The sequence below is a fragment of the Ptychodera flava genome, chromosome 9 (assembly GCF_041260155.1).
Source record: "Ptychodera flava strain L36383 chromosome 9, AS_Pfla_20210202, whole genome shotgun sequence".
Lineage (NCBI taxonomy): Eukaryota > Metazoa > Hemichordata > Enteropneusta > Ptychoderidae > Ptychodera > Ptychodera flava.
Genome location: NC_091936.1, coordinates 3,036,739 through 3,058,515, shown reverse-complemented (window position 1 = coordinate 3,058,515; position 21,777 = coordinate 3,036,739). Strand labels below are relative to the sequence as shown.

Genomic DNA, 21,777 nt, shown 5'->3' with positions numbered 1-21,777 from the left:
TTGAGTGTTTGTACATCTATCCCCCAAGACTGTAATGAAAATTTATGGGCGGAAGAGTGAAGAGAGAATACGGTATCTTGGTAACAGTGTCAAAAAGAGTTGAATAAAATGAATCGGAGCAATAGTGGGTTCCAAAATATGCTTTTCCTGTTGTAACAGAATAATGTCATCTCTGTGAATGGTAGAATAGCAGGTTTAATTTGCTGCTGATCAAAAGCCATTGAAGATGTGAAATATGTAGGAATTTTCTAATATTCTCTATGCCTAAGTTGTAACAGTGGAAGTTTACCTTTTAGAACACAGACAAGTGTAAAGATTTTGTTGTGACTCTTGAATAAGATATCTGAGACAGCTATTGTAACATGAGCAGAACACTGCTTGTTCTGTCTAAAATAATATCACTATTATTATTGAGTTTTCTCCCATTGTTTTCATCCTGAAATTGCAAATACAACATCTACATGTGGCAGAACATATTCCATACCATAGTCAGGCTGTCGGTATTTTGTATGATTGTATCATGACAAATCAAAAGGTTCAAGTTGAAATGACAGTAATATCACAAACATAGAATTGGATAATATAAAAGTTGTTCAGTCAAGACCAGCAGATATGATATATATAAATTATTAATGTGGGTGAAAGTTTAAGAAATGTGTCATTGTGAGTTTTATTATTCATTATTGATGTTAAACAGATGAGCTATAATCTCTGTGTTACTCATCATTATAACTCAGACTAAATTCCATAACAGTGCATTTTATAAAAACTAAACTATCAACTTGGATGTATGCGTGTACATGTATGTGTATGTTTCATTGTGAATGGATCAGAAAAAGTTTCTTCTCTTCTGAAATCACACTGGAAAAACTCCAGTATGGCACTGATTAAATACTAAGAATTAATTTAGAGTATTGTTGTTTATCCACTGTGTAGATAGAGTAGCTGGTAGTTCTTCATGGATGTACACAGTTCAATTCTTTGAAAGTTTGATACCTAAAATTGATATATTTGTATATGATCATCAGGCTGATTGTTTACCAGTACTTTCATTGACTGATGTTACTCTGTTGTTGCAAGTAGACCTTTAACAGAATGACATTGCTGTAATTTTAATGTTCCTGTGGGTCTTGTTACAAGTAGACCTTTTACAGAATGACATCGCTGTAATTACATCTGTGTTCCATTGTTTCTGCCGTGTCCAACCCACATGTACTGGTACCATGTACCAGCAAGTTGGCTGTCTGTCTGTTATCTATAACTTACCCTGTCCTCTCTGTCAATTCATGATATCATCATTTCTGTCTGCTCTGTAAGCTTTCATGCATCTTTGTCTGTCTATATTGCCCTTTTTATCTGTATGTCTGCTTGCCTACATTTCTCTGTTTGACAACCATTTAAATTATGTATGCATAGACATGTAATACATAAGGAGGTTTATTCAGATAAAGTGTATATAACATATTTTCAACTGTGAGCAGATTGTCTATTGTCACATGGTCAGGCTTCCAAAGTATAGAGAACCATGCATGGCAAAAGAGAAGCTGTTTTGGCAGCATATCAGCTGTGTTACTTTCCTTTCGAAAAATGGATGAAAAACATCAATTGAGGAAAATTAGCGTTACCATGGTGTATGAATCTTTATAAGGTCCTTCATGACTGCACTTTTTAGGAGGACATTGATTGACAACACACAGCAAACAGTACAAAAAGTTTCTACTATGATATCAATTTATTGAATCATACTACATTATCAAACATGTGTACCAAACTTGATATGTGACACTTGCATCAGTGTGCCCACTAGCAAACATGGATTTCCCGAAACTTTCCATCAATTTGACCAACTGTTGAAAATTCTTTTCATCAACCCAATATCTTTACATGTAAACCAAAAAATGGGCATTGTTGTACATCATAGGGGGCACACTGAACAAATGAATGAATGCTGACTTTGATATGGAATTTCAGAGATTTGCAGTCTCTCTCATTGGTTGAAAGTTGTGTGAGAAAACTGAATTGGCTACAAAATTTTTTTAATAGACAAAGAGAAACTATATGTAAGTGAAGATTCTCTCAAGCAGTACCAAAGTATCTACATTGTTCATAGTGACAGCTTTCAACGGCATTATTGAAGTGGTGAAAATATACGTACATTTTCGCCATTTCATTAAATGTATGTACATGCATACCGGTACTGTAGTGTATGAGTGACTACAACTCAACATGTCTTCATTGATTTATTCCACAGGTGTGGAATCATTGCCTATCAGCATGGCTGCTATTTCTCAGAAGGCATACTGGAATCAGAGACAGGCTTCGACCATTTACCATATCCCAAACCAGGATTGCAAAAGGTATGCAACCATAAGCTAAGTTTGTATTATTCTGTAAACATAGCTTACACTACATGTAAATTACTTTTATCTGGCTGTGAGTGTAATCCACTTCCCCAGTAGAATCCATTCCTTCCACAGCCTGTTGGATGATAAATTATATGTAATGCACAAGTCCTGACATACCATTTGATTACTGTAGAGGATCAGCTTTTAAATCATAACTCACTTTGAGAATAGATTCCAGTTGTAAAACTACTGTATAAGAATGGCAGTGAATATGAAATATTGTGTTGTATTAAAGACAGTATTTTACAATGTTTCTCCACTTTCAAAATTATTAAATGGTTGCATGAAATTACAATCATTTGTAGTACTTTACTACCAGTACGGTACGTGTACCATAGAGACTGTCAAGTGTTACATTACAGGTACATGTATGGTGAATGTATGATGTAGTTGGGTTTTGATACAGTGTGCCTCAGTTCCAGCAGTCCATGTTGTCTATGCTCAGTCTAAGACTATGCGTACCTCCTTGACGATGCATGTCAGCATTACTTCTTGTTCAGTGACATCACAGTGTGGTTTAACAATATCTAGACAGAACACAACATGCATGTATTCTTTTGGACTCAAGTGGCATTGTATTATTTCAGAAGGGACAAGCTAGGCAGTTTGCCATTATTGACATCATAGGCAAAAATCACATTGTGAAAAATAATGATATCGATGATGATTACAATAATGAAACAAACTGACAGAGAAGATACACATTACTCTTGCATGCATTAAAATTGAAAATACATATTGACATGTCTGATTTCTCACAAGAACTTTCAAAGTGATTAATACATGTACATACTTAAGGGCTTTTTGAACCAAATGCTGCTGTATTTCCGATACTTGTATTTTCTGTTTGTCTTTCCTGTTTGTCTTTGTTTGAAATTGTCAAACCCAGCCTTGCTGATCGATAGAATTGTGTTTGGTGGTATTAAATGTAACTATGTGTAGGCGTTGGTGAAAGGACGAATACTTTTTCTTTCTTAATATCTTAGTATGAGATGAAGAAAACTTGACTACTGACAGTCTTGTTCAAGACACATACCGGTACAAACATTGCTGAAAAGAGCCTAATGGTAGCATCCTCTTGCTTTTACCTCATGTGAACTTTTGGCTTGTATGTCACTGACAAGGCCAAGATCTCATGATCAAATATCCAAAGAGTTCACATACGCTGATTGCTGAATAATTCCCAGAGTTGTCACTACATTGCCATACTGTATGCACATAGTCAGCTTGATTTCAATTACTTAGTCTTTTCTGTGTAAATTTCAGCTAAATCAACTGTCATTTATAGAATAGAGTGAACTAGCTGAGCATGGGAGCTAAATGAATGGATCTCATTAGCCAGAACCGTTGAAGGTCTGGACCTACATCAAGCTTTTATGGCGAAAGAAAGAATACAGTATAGATATATGTATGTATGTACCGTAAGGAGGCAAAACAAATGAACAACTAACTCACAGTTTTTACAGTGTGTAAAAAATTGTATTCCATAGACATCATTTGCAAGGTTTTGCCCCAAGACTTAGTTGCGTATTTGTAGTTTATGACCTTTGTTGAGTCTGTAGCCCCAGTAAGTATACATTGGGTAAAGTCATGGGAAATGTTCCCTGGTTGCTACACTATATTCACATGATCCACTACCGGTAAAATAAAGAGTCTCCGGTTTATCATTCAACAAAGTCGCTATGTGTTCCACAATTGATAACGACTGAATTGATTATCAAATATTAGTTTATACTAGTATTCAAATGCAAGGCAGAAAAGCAACCTACTTCCAGCCATGGGATTCAAAATTCCCCCTTTAATCTCAAAGTAATAAAAGAAATTTATGTTGCATTCTGGAAATTGCAGAGACTTTTAAAAAAAAACTGTTTATGTCATATGTTAAATAAATAAAATCCACAGCAAACTGTATCTAAATGAGTTTGAATAAAATGAAAAATAAGTTACCAAGTTAACACCTTCCTTGCATAGAAAGTAGTAGCTGGCACAGTGCCAATGCGATGCTCATCCACTGCATCAAGTACGATCTTCAGTGTAGTAAATCTGACTATTTTTTGCATGAATTTTATTCACTCATTGCTTGTTTGATGTAGGTTGTGTTATGTGTCTTCAAACCCCCAAAATTACCCCTAAAACAACATTAAAGTGGGCATGTAACAGAGGAAAGTGTAAAATAATAGGGTTACACACAAAGTATGGCCCTGACCCTGAAAGGACTGAAGCTTAGTAAGAGTACCCGTATGTGTATATCACTCAATGAGCCCTCATCCATGCAGTGCTATATTTCGTGAATAACCCAAAAGTATATTGCTACATGTATGTTAGTGTAAAATCTAGTGCAAGACAGGGTAATCCTGAATTACCATTGATATGTTGCGTGTACAGTCAAATAAATTACTCTCTGGGCTCTGTATGATATATGGATTATGTTGTATGATGTAATTTATGTTTATAAAAAGATAAAAATGCTTGGGACAATATTTTGGAGAATACCTGTTTTACAATCATCTTTGAAATGTGGTTTTATTCTTCTGCTATTGAAGACTGGCACCCTAATTTTTGAAATTATCTGTGATAACATGCTGATTATGGCCACTGTAAATAAAGTAGTCTAATGGATATTTTGTAAAAAAGCTCTTCCTACACCTGCAGATATCTTTTGAGAAATTTTACCACAAGTTGTATTAAGAAGTTGAGTACAGCTGTACAGCAAAAATAACCCCCATGACTAATGTAGAGCTGAAGGACTGGAGGAAAAATATCAATTTAATTATCAGGAATTCACAATTAGCCGTGACATATGGATGTGTGGTGTCACAAATCCTATGATTGAAACTTCAATTTTCTCTTCATCAGTTCTGTCATTTTCTTTTCAAATACAATTGCAATAAATAATCTTTGCATAGTGATCAGTGTGTTTTGAACATTTGTATGAAAGCAACTTGATTTGCTTATTTTGCAGGTTTTTCTTCCATCAATAGGTTCCCATTATTAAATTGTTTTAGTTTACAAAATAATACAAGTAGTGATGATGCAGTCTTGTCAAGACATAGAATAAAAGCCTCAAAAGGTGAAATTTGGGATATTCAAGGTCAGCATTGACAAATTGTAAATGATCATGGCAATGGATGTTTTCTTTGTTCTCTGGGCTGCAATATTAATACATTGAAATATAACACAATTAGCCCAAAGAGCCTCTGGGCTGTTATATCAATGCATTGAAATACAACACAATTAGTCCATAAAGCCAATAACCCAATGTCATTACAGTGTATGTGTATTTGGAATGCATACAAATTGCCTGACAGATATTGCAATGTCATTTGTCAGGTAATGCAATGTATATGGAAATCAGGTGCAATTTTGAATTGAAAAATAAATAGCTCTACTGATTGCAGTGTAAACACGTCCTATTTCTGCACAGATTTGTAAAGAGACCTTTGTAGAAAATTGAATACCTCTGTTGTAGCTTAGTTGGTTGTAAATAACACAAATAAGAATTGACAGATCACTACGTAATTTAATAATCAAGACATTTCCATTTTGTACTTGGTATATTAAACTTAATACTTGAGTCACCTTTGGTTGTAGAAAAATAGGAAAGCACTTCTCTTATCTGGATAGCATAGTTACATTCAGTATCGAAACACTCCTCATGTGAGCTTTTGATAAAAGTAGACTCCATTAATACCATGCAGTACTGTTACATATACATATCATGTAGAAGCAGCAAATGGCATTTCTTTGTCACTCTATGCATTGAATTACTACAAGTACAAAGCACGAATGAATAGAGTCTAATCATGTCTAATTTGACAGGTATTGTGAGGTTCATCAAGGAGGTGTTTCAGGTCGTGTCATCAAGCTGTGCCAGGAAAGATACTAGCTTCTCAGCCACTGTGTCTAGTTTATATGCAACAGCAATATTAGTTGTAGGATATTTCATGGCAGATTGCTTTTCCAGTGAACAATTTTTAAATTCTATCTACAAAAAGGCCAATGACATTTTGTCGTTTGATCACAATGAACCTTGACATGTAAACAAACATTACCAAACAAAAAATGACACTGAAATTTTGGTACAGTATGATAGGTTATTTACATTAAATAAAATATTCATTTACAAAATGTGAACCATGGGCAACATATTGTACTTCATTTTGATTTTTGTTAATTTGAAATTGAATGATTTAGGTTTTGCTGACTAGCATATGGCTTATCTTGGAGCTGTACACAAATGCCCATAATATTTCATAATATATCAAGCAACGTGTCAGTACAAATTTATATGTATATTGAAGTTAAGTACTGGGTAATTATTCAAACAGACTAACACAAATGTAGCAGTCCGTCTGAGCTGGTGATGTGGCATTTTTAAACAAATTAGAGCAATGTAGTTCCATATAGTTGTACTAACATGCAATTTTCTGATTATTGAGAATTTACTATCAGTAATTCATCCAAGGGTTGGTTATAACTCCTGATGGAGGACAAAGTCAATAATTATTTTGTTGAAATATATAAAAGCTTTGGGGGTGAAAAGATGATATACATTTAGTTTTTGACTGTGTTGCATACCAAGGTACATGTATGCTAGAGAATACATGATGTGCTGTCCTCTTAGCCTACAGATAGTATATCACATATGCTATTCTGAAATCAATAAACAACATCTAAAACTCAGTTTTTACATAATTGGAATTATCGATAGTTTGGTTAGAATCAGTAAAAGAATCATACAGATCTGTTTCAAATTTTTTTACACTGTTTCATTAAATAGTGTTCAGTGTTGTCTTTACATTTAAGTGACCACTCTGGTCAGTAAGTGCGTTCACAAAAACAATGGGGGGGGGGGGGGGGGGGGGGGATGGAGGAATGGCGATTGAAATCTCATATTTTTTCAGATACTCCCCCTCAATACCCTAAAAAAATTTCAAATGTCCCCCTCTATATGATCAAAAGTTTTCAAGTCCCCCCTCAACTATCACAGGCCCGCATATTTGTAAAGTATGTGCGCACAGAAATAATAAACACGTATTGCGCCGTTCTGCTCACAAATGTTCAACACTACCTGTTACTGGTATTAGCACTTTCTATAGTCATTTTCCCAAGGCAAGTTCTTTAAACACATCAGTGAACTTTTTGGATTTATTGGTCTAAGCCAACTTGAGTTAATCCAAATCTGGCCAGGTCAATTGCTCCTGCCAAAGATCATACAAAATGAAGATCATGAGAGAGTAGGCAAATTGTGAATTCTGGCAAATTGTGAATTCTGGCTAATTGTCATAGTGTATAAAACTGAGCAAAGTGACCCATCAAAAAATTGTTTCAAAAGTACAAGACATATATGAATAAGATGCTACTGAAAATTGACAATTATACTGGAAGGTTAAAATATTCCATCAAATAAATATGTTTTCATCTCTGAAAATTTGGGTGTAATAATTGCAAATTTGGTTAAAAAATAAATAATTCCATTTAGTCATATATTTTTTCATTTGTCTTTACTGTTTAAAGTTTAACTTTTGTTATATTTTATGACAAGAATGTGAAAATTTAGAAAATCAAGCATGGTGACCCCATCTTTTTTCTTTAATATTTGATTATTCTCATATGCCAGAATTCAAAAATTTCCATGTGTTCTTCCATGTGTTGCTCTCTGGCCTGATCTTGTTCAGTAAAATTTCATTGTCATGAGCGTCATTTGACACAAACTCTTCTTCAACTACCATGTACATCAGAGTCATAGCTATCTCTGTCACTGTTCAGGTATGCAGTAAAGGTGACACTACAGTAGCAGGGCAGTATCTAATAGTGACAGTTGCCTGTAGGCAGTAGCTGTATTAACTTTGATAATTTTGACAATATTTTTGTTCAGTTTATACAACTGCGTTCTTGTTGTACTCCCCACAGCATGTTGAACTGTCCAGTATACAGCTTGCTATCACAGCCTGTGTATGTGTACCATGCATTTGGATCACTGACAACTGACTGTCAGTCTGGACTCTAATTAAATTATCACCTAATACATATTTATATATACTGGCTTTGTCGACAAACTGAACATTGTGTGTTTTAGCATGCTGTAGGGAGATAGCAAGAAACTGTAGTTGACATATTGCACAGAAATATTGCAAAAATCATCAACGGTTGCAGCTTCTGCCCTGTTACTTGGCTCAAGTTTGATTTTTTTACAACAATTCACACATGTTTTGATTTTTTCAAGATAAAAGTCATGGAATGTGACAAAATGGTTCTAGATTCTGTTAAATTATTACTAACATTGCAACACTTGGATGACATAAAACTGGTATTCATTTTTCATTAAATTACCTATAAAAACTTGGAATTGGAAAATGTAAAACATAAAGGGAACCAAAAAATTTTCAAGTCCCCCGCCCCTACAGGAGGAGCAAAATTTTCAAGTCCCCCCTCTACTACCCCCAAAATTTTCAAGTCCCCCTGAATTCCTCCAGCCCCCCCCCCTACATGTAATCATTTTTTGTGAACGTAGCCTAAGCAGCATTTAGTGAGAATTCCTTAAAATTTAGAAAAGCAGATACATTTGTGATTGTGATAATGACAAAAAATATTTAGTTTTGCCCCGAAATATTTGCCACATTTTATATTAAATGTTCTGCAGATTGCTTCACTGGAATGTTGAAGTGGGATATATTCTAGCAAGACTGCTGGTTTGACTCTCTCAGATGATGGAAATGTGTAATGACATTATCTCATTCTATTACAGTTGACTGATCAAGTGAAGAAAGGTGATCCAAAATATAAAATTGATAAAAGACTGTCAGGAGCCAACATCATTGATGAACCACTGCAAGAAGTAAGTACATTTTAATCAAGCTATTCACAATAAAATAAGAGTACATTGGCAATAGGTACATTTATTATGTTCCCAAGGTTTTCACGATCAATGAAACCATTGCAATAATGAAGTAATGGTCATGACCATCAATTCATTTGCGTGATGGTTTCGTTTATCGTGTGTAAAACCAGGGTCAAATATATGCATGGTCACCTATTCAATCAGTATCTGTCAACATGTCAAACAATATAAGTAGTATCTCGTATCAAACAAAATTCATGAAAAATGGCCGAGTTTGTCCCTTCAAAAGGGTAGAATCTTAGTAATGGGTACATGGTAATTTTTCCAGTATTTTTGTTTGATGTATCAACTGTAGCCTCTTTGTCTATTCACAGGGTACTCAGGAGCCATTAATGTTAATAAAGAAATATGAAAAATATTATTATTAATAAAGAAATATTAAAAAATATGAAATTATCATTAATAATAAAAAATATGAAAATTGTAATCGTCGTCATCATCATCATCATTATTCAGCAACATTGGCAGTGTTAAGAATTCAACACTGCCAATGATGCTGAATGATGATGATGATGACGATGATTACAATTTTCATATTTTCATATTTTTTATTATTAATAATTTCATATTTTTTAACATTTCTTTATTAATCATATTTTTCATATTTTTTTATTAACATTGATGGCTCCTGAGTACCCTGTGGTCTATTCTCACTAACATTCTAAAATTTGAGTGTATCAATAGAGGGTGTAACAGTGTATGCTTCACATTAACTGCAGTTGTTGACGATATGTCTGAACATGAATTCATCAGTGAACAATACTCTGTTATACATCCATAGGTTTCACAAAACATATAGTGAGTGTTTCAACCAAAATATTGTATTTGGTATACATAAAAATTTTCTCAATATTTGTAGCAGAAATTGTATTTAGCCATCAGCTGGCACATGCCATTTCATTCACAGCTGGGCTTATGGTGTTTGCGCATGGCCTGAGCAAGTGCCGCTGTCATGGCAATACCAACCTCATTTGAATAATTTGGCTGTCTTTGGCTACCCATTGCTGGACCAATCAACGTCTTTCTTTCATCCAACCTTGTAAATGGCTTCCCGTAGCATTTCAACATTTGGTGGGAGAACACTCGTAGGGTTTCTTGGAGGACGCCTGCCTCCACAGAAGGCAAATCCAGTCAAACGCAATTCTGCTGCCCAAACTTTTACATCCTCATCTGAAACTATAACCTCCAGAGATTAAACAACCATGTATTATTACACTGTGGCAGTGACTGCTGTGCACAGCATGTATTGACAATTAATGGTAGACAGTTCTAAGTTGACAGAACAAAACAGAAATTTTTTTTTAAAGCTGACAAAGTTTTTGGTTTTGTGAGTTTGATCAGTTACGAATTGTCTGAGAAGTTGACAAGTATTTCTAATCTGTTTATTTCAAAAATAAAAAAAACTTGATGTTTATTATCAGAAGCTTAAAACATAGCATACCAGCTTCCTTAATTTTTCAATAAAAAGGTACATGTACCAGTATCCAGTATGTATTACAGCATATTCCGTTCCATATGGTTGACTTTGGCTTGACCACACTTGCCCAATGTTATCCCATATTTTCAGCCACAAGGGACCATTGGTGCCCACTTTTCACCTCCTTAGCATAGTATGAAAATGTGAAGATGTTTTCCTAACATTGGGATGTTACACTGCATGGTTATTTGATAAATAATAATTACTGGTGGCATGCTTATCTGTCATCATTCAACAAAAATATCAGAAATATTATATTTGTTGCAGTTGCAATTACTATTAATAAATGATGACATTGTATACTTTGGATTACCATCAGTCATGAAAATATTACCTAGCAACTGCATTCAAAGTTTGTTTCATGGTATGATTCAAATGGATTAATAAGATCATCTTTGTGTCAGCTGTTCATAATCCCAGCTGTTTGCTATCACTGGTATTGTACATTTGTCAATACCGGTATGATTCATTAACCGGTAGACATTAGATACAATGCTGTGCTGTGAAATGTTTACATGTATATATAAGTACTGTAGAATAATGTCACTAACTTGCTGGACAAATTGGGCATGGTAATTTTGATGTGTCCATCACAGATATTTTGTGTTTTTGTGCTTCTTTCTGTTCCAAGATACTCTTAAAATAATAAAGGTACCATATTTTTCCTTGTTAGCACCCAAGGTCCCGAGCATGTCATTTCTTCTTGAAATTGAAGTGGGCATAAGTGACAGTAGCTAGTTGGCTATTATTATGCAAATTACTAGTGGTCTTGGCCTATTGACACATGCACTACCAAATTCATTTTGCTAATTTCTTTCTGTTATTATCTTTTATAGTAATTATGGAATATATAGGTAATAAAAATGAACAATCTTCATGCATAAATATGACATACCGGTACTTCCATAACAAATATGAATACCATGCATAGCTGATGGAAAAGTAAGGTACACACAGGCACTTGGCACAGCTTTTAAGGTTCAGGACTTTTGACATTACACGCATGTACATAATCATTGAAAATAAGATGAGAAACATATCTTGATGTGCTCTCCTAAACACTCTGCAGTAAAAGTTTGTTTTTTACGATGCTATTTATACATTGTATGTTGTGTATGTTAGCTGTGATGATTGCATTTTGAAATTGGCAGGGAGAATTTGAATGCATCCAAATATACAACACTGCTCTCACGCAGAAGAGATTTGTAATTTGATTAAGGTACATTGAATGACATTGAATGACATTGTGTCTAACAGAAAAGTGGACACAAGTTTTGTTGCTAGAGATGTAACAAACATAGAAAAGGCACCTATTTGTATTGACATCATTCTATTGTAGATGACATTTGCCTAGGGTTATTAGTAAGGCTTATTACGGTAATTAAAGGTTAGGGTAGGGTCTGTAAAACAACTCTTATACATCCGTGGTTTGGCTGAGAAATATTGTAACAAACAACAATGTTCTATTTGAGATAAGGTGACATGAAATTTATATTCATGCAGACACACTCTTTGACCTAGACACACATAATAATGGCATTAGATTTCAATGCTGCTTGCTAAATAAAAACCAACTCTACTGAAGGTACCAAAATAAATTGACATAATAAGGAGCATGTAGTCAAACTTTCCAATTTTTAAATTATTATTTTTTTGGCAGAAGAATAGAGAATGTTACCAAGGTAAAAACATGACTCAGCAAGTTTTAATTGTCTTGAGGATTGACCTCGAGTGAAAATTTTATGTGATCTGTTCTGGCATTGAAAATCATTCTGTTACTGCGTAGTGTCATACATCTGACGTCTTATATAAGCTGTGAGCATTATTAGTGATCCTTTGTGACTATGGTGAGTGAAACATTGTTGAGAAGAGCAATAATTCACATTACATCATGGAAAAGGTCAGATTATCTGTAATGAAAAAAGGTTTTAGTGTGTGCAGTTCAGAGAATTACTATCACCATGGGAACAAGGTCATATATGGTGATGCCATGCAAGTAGTCAGTCAACTAGCAATCAGATAAATCTGTAATATTTCAGTTTGACAAGACACGTGTACATGTACATGCACCATGACATGCAGGTGTAACATGGAGGGGGGGGGGGTATTTGGAGTAAGCAATTATTGAATACAAGTAACATTCATTGTTGCTAGGGGAGTATCTCTGACATGACATTGTAACCATGGCAAAATTCCTGTACTTAAATAGATGATGATTTAATTTGTAAAGATTCATTAGCAGCATTTCACTTATAGAAAATTTACCTCTGAATTCTGACAGCGGTTTTTCTCGTCTCGTCCAATTTCTTGTGCAGCTGGGCAATGCATAAACCTTGACATAATCTAGGTGCTAAGTAATGCTGACCCAGGGTGCAAAGGAAATGATTAAAGTACAAATGATATATTTTAAATGATATCAAGGTGAATGATCTCAGGTTTAAAGTTATTTTAAATTTATATTTATATGCAAGAGGTCGTCCATAGTTCTATGTTTAGTTTTACTTCTCCATACACTGATAGTCATATACTGGCAAGGGTATACTAAGCATGTCCCATGGTTTTGTGTTCATAATCAACATACTGGTGTTTAAACATGAGACGAGTGATTAGAACAGGGAAAGGCATGATGTATGAATTGTTTGTACCATAATTTCAAAATGGTAGTTGTACAAAAGATAAATCAAATTCTGAAAAAGTATCATGTGCTATTCAGAGTTTTTGCAGCTGATACTCAAATATCTGACCACAGGGTAGCCAGGCAGAAAAAACAAACAAACAAACAAACAAACAAACAAATAAAATAAACAAAAATATACAAACATACAAAGAGGCATACAAATACATAAATAAATTACAAACAAAAATACAGACAAAAATAAACAAACAAACAATATCATGAATAAATAACAAACACACAAACAGATAAACATCTATATTATATTCTATCTATCCATAAAATATATATATATATATATATATATATATATATATATATATATATATATATATATATATATATATATATATATATATATATATATATATATATATAAATTGTGTGTGTGTGTGTGTGTGTGTAAGAGACAACAGCATATCGAAAAAAAAGACTGAAATAATTAACTGAAACGCTCATGCCAAATATTCTACCACGGCGGTATCACTCTTCCCTAGGAAGTATAGGGAAGAGTGATACCGCCGTGGTAGAATATTTGGCATGAGCGGTTCAGTTAATTATTTCAGTCTATTTTTAGCTCCCATAGCCATATGTATATATGGCAATGGAAGCTATTCTTATAGGCTAGGAAAATGTCTGTATGTATGTATGTCTGTATGTCTGTATGTCTGTCCGTCAACATCAAAAACTCCAAAACCGCTGCACATTTCATCTTGATATTTGGTGTGTACATGGATGATGGGCTGTAGATGAGATTTTGTTCAAATGAAGTTGTCATTGCCAAAAATATGCAAATTAGTGCCAAAAAAAGGCGTTTTTGGTAAAAAATCTCCTTCTTCATAACCGCTGGTCAGACAGCTTTGATATTTGGTATACAGGTCCCTAGGGATAACCCAAGTTGGATTTGTTCAAATTGTGATGAAATATGCAAATCTGTATTTTTAAGGAATTTTTTTGTCATTTTTGGTCAAAAATTTATTTCATCAAAACCGCTTGTCTGACAGCTTTGATATTTGGTATACAGGTCCCTAGGGATAGCCCAACTTGGATTTGTTCAAATTGTGATGAAATAAGCAAATCTGTATTTTTAAGGAATTTTTTTCTCATTTTTGGTCAAAAATTTATTTCATCAAAACCGCTCGTCTGACAGCTTTGATATTTGGTATACAGGTCCCTAGGGATAGCCCAACTTGCATTTGTTCAAATTGTAATGAAATAAGCCAATCTGTAATTTTAAGGAATTTTTTTGTCATTTTTGGTCAAAAATTTATTTCATCAAAACCGCTCGTCTGACAGCTTTGATATTTGGTATACAGGTCCCTAGGGATAGCCCAATTTTGATTTGTTCAAATTGTGATGAAATAAGCAAATCTGTATTTTTAAGGAATTTTTTTGTCATTTTTGGTCAAAAATTTATTTCATCAAAACCGCTCGTCTGACAGCTTTGATATTTGGTATACAGGTTCCTACAGATAAACTAAATATGATATACAGAATATATGATGAAATCTGCAATTTTGTATTTTTGGTGCAATTTTTGCCATTTTTGGTCAAAAATGTGTTTCTCAAAATACTTGTCTGATGTCTTTGATATTTGGTATACAGGTTCCTGGGGGTTCTCTTACCGTATTCCTCCGACTCTAAGACCCCCTTTTCAGAACCAAAGATGACGAAAAAGATATGGGGGGGTCTAATAAACGGATGTCACAGCGAAATCGAACGTCGAAGTTAATTTATGCTAATTTATGCAATGTTATGCAATATTTTATGCCAATGATTTTTTGATTCACGCTACAGACAACTCATACTTGTGATATCGACTCATGGCCATGCTGTGTAGATACTGGCAGTCAATCTGTACAAGTATAAATTAGTGGAGATCCACAAGTCTTGAAATATAACGTATTGCCATACCTTCTTTTACTAAACAATACGATAGCAATAAATCTTTGTATTTCGTGAATAGATAATCACCACGAAACTTTGTACAACAACATGAACAAGTACGTTCCTCAGCAGCAGCAGCTAGCTCCCCATAGCATGGCCACAAAGGTCAGACAATGAGTGAAGGGAAAGTCCCTGAAGTTCCGCTGGCTGTGATTGGTCAATTTACGCAATAGGTCAAAGGTGTCAGTGCATGAGGTCAAGGTAAAATTCTGTTCAGTGGGATGGTGTCCGTCCGATGTTTTCTATGTACGATTTTCACTTACTGTACTCCTTAAAATAAACAATCAATTACACGTCGTGAGTTTTATTATTTGCTCCTAGTTTCAAAAAGTCTAACCGTATCTCGAAACGAAATGTGATCTTACGAACAGGCAGGCTCGAACAGGTAAAGTGTTGAGGCATCGGCTGGCCGAGACGAAAGATTGTTGCGCCAATCTGCTTTATATTGATGTGTTGAATTTTGGCAATACACCCTGAAGTTTTTCTTATTACTTGTATCGATGACCGAAATGTCTCCTGATGTGGAATTCAGTCATCTATGATCAACTGTTCGGAATATGGTACGATCATGCACGTTTTGTTCTAACTGTAAGTAGGCCTATATAGGGCCGTTTAAGCTTATGAAGTTGGGTATTTTTCCCTCGCAAGACTTCGAAAGCGTGCATAATCTTGAAAATCTGTTACACTATCGTTCTACTCATTGCTGGGACTAGTTCAGGAAAGGACACACACAAATGCCGTTCAAACAATAAATACCTTCATTGCATGAGAAAAACTACAAAATTGATGAAACATAAACGGAAGAAATTCAAAGAATTTTCAGTTCATGCGCGGAAGAAACTTTGGATATCGCGTTTCGTTTGTCAACACAATAATTGCCCTCTTCATCTAAGTCAAACCAGTCGAAGTCGATATCGTCGTCATTAACCCTTTCACCACCACGGTTTGTCCCAAATCCATTGTTTTCTATGGTAAAGTTGGACCTGTATACAGGGAACTGGGGGTGAAAGGGTTAAGTCTTTTTGAAAGATTTTACGATGCCAATGATATTTCTATTTTCACTGGTTGCTTATACGGTAAAGTTGAACGTAAGAGAAAACTTGCAGCGCTTCACAATGATCACAAAAGAAAACTTAGCCTACGTGATAGAAATCTGTTGAAAAAATCTTTTTATACTTTAATGGTAAATTTGAACGTAAGAGAAAACGTGCAGCTATTCACAATGATCACAAAAGAAAAGAAAACTGTTGAAAAAATCTTTATAAGCACACCATTTAAAGAGCAACTTTTTCATGTGCCGTAGTCTTTTGCCTCAGTGGTATGAAAACAAAAGTGTAAAAGTTGAGCGAAGCAAGTTCAAAGCTCGTGTCATTCACACGTCCCAAATTTTCTATTGATAACGGCAACAAAAGGGTTTCCCGACATCGTCACAAGATCCTATAAAAATGCGTCAATTTATCGTAGACTTTATGAGCCGAAAAGTCATAAGACAGTGCACGGTCGTCATGGGTAAGAAAAAAAGTAATTATTAAAAACATTCTCGCTGTCGGCATGCCTAACTACCGTCGCAATCAGCTAGAACTTGGTTTGCCGTATGAACTTCGCCGAGATGCAGACAACATACACGATCGAAATGCTGTAGCCGTGTTCAAGATGGTTGCAAAATGAAAGTTTGAAGCGAGATGCAGCACTCATACCGGGCACGGTTACTTTCGAATATCATCGATCGTGACGTGTCAGTCAACAAAAAATACTACTTGAAGGCAAAAAAGAAAGCATTCATCCATTCTCCAAGAGTTGGCATGGCAGAGAAATGTCACGTCGGTGTTTTGGCAAATAATGCGGCTGTACCTCTGCTAAAGCAATCAGTCCGAGGTACTGTTTTCACCGTACATATTCACTAAAACAGATCAAATCATGCCGCTGACCAAAAAAATGAAACGGCCTTTTAAGGGCCACAACAGTCTCCAAAAAGAGAACAACTGATACCCAAACTTTTTTGTGTTTGTATGAGTGTAAATTGTGTTTGTTTGATCGTGATGAAATGAGCGAATCGTACTTGATCGACAAGTCTGAAAACCCGACTATCCTAAATGTTCATTTCATGGTAGCCAAATTGCATCGAAATTTTCGATTCGTACATAATCAGATGTTGAAAAATCTGCTTATTTTGATGGTAGCAAAATGACAGTAACGAAAAGACGACATTGTACTAGATCGAGACACTAAAAAATCCAACTCTTTTATATTGTTCATTTAGGCAGTGAAATCCAAGTGTAGTATCGCCAGGAAATGATAGCACTGTTCCCGACTGACATGTTCCAAACCCCAACAATAAGCTTAGTGTGCGTGTGTGTGTGTGTGTGAGGTTTGATACTTCACTTTGACACTTGTTTGTGACTTTGATAAGCAGCGTAGGTGTTGTGGATACTCTGGTCTCATTACATGACAATGGCTCTATTGTTCCGGTCAAAATTCGGGTGTACCCCCCTGGGGGGTCTTATAAACGAACTAACGGCCAATTACGAATCGATAAAATAATCCTGGGGGGTCTTATAAACGGGCGGGGTCTTAGAATCGGAGGAATACGGTAGTGTGATATAGTGAAATTTGATGAAATCTTCAATTTTGTATTTTTGGGTCAGTTTTTGCCGTTTTTGGTCAAAATATTTGTTTCTCAAAAGTTACTCATGTGATAGCTTTGATATTTGCTATACATTTTTATACATAATTATGATGAAATCATCAATTTTGTATTTTTGCAGCTAATTTTGCCATTTTAGGTCAGGCCATCCTGAAATGAGCTATCAAAGATCTCAACCTTCTTCATCAATACATATGTCACAAAACGTTGCTCTCTTCATAACACAGCAGAGCTGTGTCGACCATTGGGTCGTTTGTTAGCTCCCATAGCCATATGTATATATGTTTACAAGTTTACATTTTATTGAAATCTCAATAGCCACTGAGCAGATTAGATGAAAAATTAGCATGTAAGTACTTTGGGCTGACCTGAAATGATGTGCACATCTTGGGTCAGTATCTTGGACTTGCTATTTTTCATGAATTTTTTTGTAATTTTCTCCCATTTTTGGTCAAATAATCTTCTTCTCTGAAACCACAAGTCTGATTGATTTGAAACTTGGTATGGAAGTGCATAGGAGTGACCTTTCTCAAATCTGGGCAAATCGTGGTGAAATTTGCATATTTGCATTTTTTGGCTATTTTTTCATTGTTGATCAAAAATTTTTTTTAACTCTGAAACCACACGTCCGATTGAGTTGAAACTTAGTGTAGAGGTTTTTACGGGTGACGTCAGTAAGATTTTATCAAATTCTGGTGAAATTTGTATAATTTTATTTTATTGGGGGAATTGTTTCTATTTGTGATAAAAAAATCTTTTAGCTTGATTTTAGCTTGTTTTTGATAACTATATGGGAGCGACCAGTGACATTGTCACTATTTTTCGATATGCTGTTGTCTCTTACACACACACACATTATATATATATATATATATATATATATATATATATATATATATATATATATATATAATATATATATATATATATATATATTATATATATATATAAATATAAATATAGATGTTTATCTGTTTGTATGTTTATTTATTCATGATATTCTTTGTTGTTTATGTTTGTCTGTATTTTTGTTTGTAATTTATTTATGTATCTGTATGCCTATTTGTATGTTTGTATATTTTTGTTTATTTTGTTTGCTTGTTTGTTTGTTTGTTTGTTTGTTTTTTCTGCCTGGCTACCCTGTGATCTGACATGTACGTTACTCTTGCCGTGCTTGACAAACTTTACAAAATTTAGTATAGCTATCCCCGTATCATGTTAAACAGAGGAGCTGTATTGATTGCTATATTGCTTGTTAGCATTCACATAAAAGTTCTGCATGTTTCAAGATTATGCGAAACACATTGGGGTCAATGAAACATGTCTTCATAATTCCTCTAACAGTGGGTATGTAAAATGAATTTAAATTCCATGATCATGCAGGCATGGTACTGTAGAAACACTCTTATCTAAGTTTTGTTGTGAAATACACTCACTACTATACTTAATCCCTCTGAACAGTCCGGGTTATGTCCATATAGAGGATAGTAGGGAAGAGCCAATGGCGTACCGTATATGTAATGAAATTAAGGCAAGAACCAATCACGTACTGTATATGTAACAAGGGTCAAAGGTTACGTTGGTTCACTTTGTTCAGATCGCGATATGACCTGACAGATCCACCGATCGAGTGAGACTGTTGGCTACCCGGAAGTATCTTAGCTCCAGTCGATTGGCGACGTTCTACCGGTTAAAAATTGTAAGATTTCTTCAGGAATAGTTTTCTGAGTTTCTTTACCCTTAACCATATTCGACAAAGAGTTATTGGACGTTTTTCGTTCTCTTTTCCAGCTTTTGGTTAACTTCTCGGCGATTGATCCGGCGCGCGTTTTTCTGAGCGAAGGGTCAATCGTACCGGGAAACGCATGGTGATCGAAAAAATCGTGCTCCATCGTGCTCCGATGACCGACTAAAACAGTTGACCCATCTTTGTAAAGCTTGAAAAATTCTGCATACTGCAGATGGCAAGGTTAAATTGAAATTTTACCAAAAATAGGCGATATTTGGCGACAAATAACTTACTGTAGATTTACAAGGGTCAAATGCTGATTTCTGGGAGCCGTACCCGGCCAGGAAATTCATCCAAATAAGTAATTTTCAATGTACTAACCACTTGTGTCGGTCACCATCTCGGCCGCACTGAACATTGTGCGTAACGTCTACAACTAAAAACTACCCAGTGCTAAAAATAAAGGGCGAAATCAAGCCGAAAAGTTCCAAACTCGTTGCAATGTACGAGCCAAGGTTTGCATGGTTAAGTATTCATGACGTTGGCGGCGGCAGGTTCGCTGATTGGTCAATCGTACTATCCTCTCTATGGACATAACCCGGACTGCTGAAGAATGGTCATGATTGCATTGAACTGAAGTGTTTCAGTCTCCATTTCTTATCACTGCAAATGTACTGAATTACATGAATATCTTACTTTTCCTGGCCTCCTATTTCATTATCCTGGCTCCAGACTTGATTGTTTAACTAGTATCTGCAAGGTGTTTTTCAATTTCGCTAGTTTGTTACTGAACCCATACATTTGATGTTTCTTGTACCGTACTCAGTGTTAAAAGCAATGTTCAGTATAGGCCGTGGAATAAAGAAAGAAATTTTGACCCGACTTCTTGGTTACTACCGTATATTTTTACTTTGGATAAAAATCTTTATTGCATTCAGTAACATAATTTGATTGCTTCTTGCTGTTTCTAATATTTTTCATGTAATGATACCCTGATTTATAAGGATGCAATAACATTAATTTCTTTGATTATTTGGAGGTGAATTTTAACATTCTAAGGTAAAAAAGTTATAACTGTTGATTCATTGCAGCAATATTCTATATGTTTTACATGGTGAGTCACTGTGTGTGTACAAACATAATATGACAGCCATTCTCTGCTCAGTAAGATGATCATCATGTTTATGCAAGTACATGTACACTGTGCTTTGCAATTCATAATATGTTTTCTTTAATGGATCATACAAACAATGACATTGTACTCTAACAGAACTACTATTTCAACAGCCAGTAGTATTACTGGTTTAATGTCCAAACTTCCTCAGAACTCTTCGGTATTCATTGCCAGTCCTTGAATGACAGCATACCATCTACAACATGCTACTCTCAGATGTATTCACTTCACAATTTGGCAGATGCATACCATCTACAACATGCTACTCTCAGATGTATTCACTTCACAATTTGGCAGATGCAATTCAATATATTGCCTGCGTACACATGAAATAGCACTAGCAGTCACAAGTGTTATCTAGGTATTACCACAAGGTATTGGATGATGGGTCTTCAGGGGACTCAAAAGGAATAGATTTGTCTTGGAAGTAAAATGGATAAAGTGATATCAATTTCTTGAAAACCAGATGAGCCTATATTTATAAAAGCTATTCCCAGATAGAATTGATTGTCATATGTATAGAACCTTCTATAACCTTGGATGTCATCTTTGATTTCATGGTGACTGATATTCTTTTTTAACTCAATAATTTTAAGTGGGTTTTTGATGTCATGTTTGAACCAGATCATGTGTACCTACCTGTACACTGATGTAATCACTGGACTCATTATTGCTTGACAAAAATTATGTCTTATGTTGTTAGTCTACAAAGTGCTATTTTGATTTAAGTTGATTGCCTTGATGGTTGTGTCAAGTATTCAAAGGCTTGTATCAGCGCATTTGAAGAAAGAAGAAGTTGTAGTAATAATATATGATATGTAATAAC

At 34.9% G+C, this 21,777-nt stretch overlaps 1 protein-coding gene across 1 annotated transcript in view; it reads left to right on the top strand.

Moving 5' to 3' along the window:
- LOC139139761 (sorting nexin-13-like) overlaps positions 1-21,777 on the top strand; it is a 63,040-nt gene that overhangs the window by 16,338 nt on the left and 24,925 nt on the right. Inside the window, exons 3-4 of the mRNA XM_070708660.1 lie at positions 2,252-2,357; positions 9,154-9,243. Of these exons, the coding sequence (XP_070564761.1) occupies positions 2,252-2,357; positions 9,154-9,243 (196 nt within the window). The remainder of the gene's footprint in view (positions 1-2,251; positions 2,358-9,153; positions 9,244-21,777) is intronic.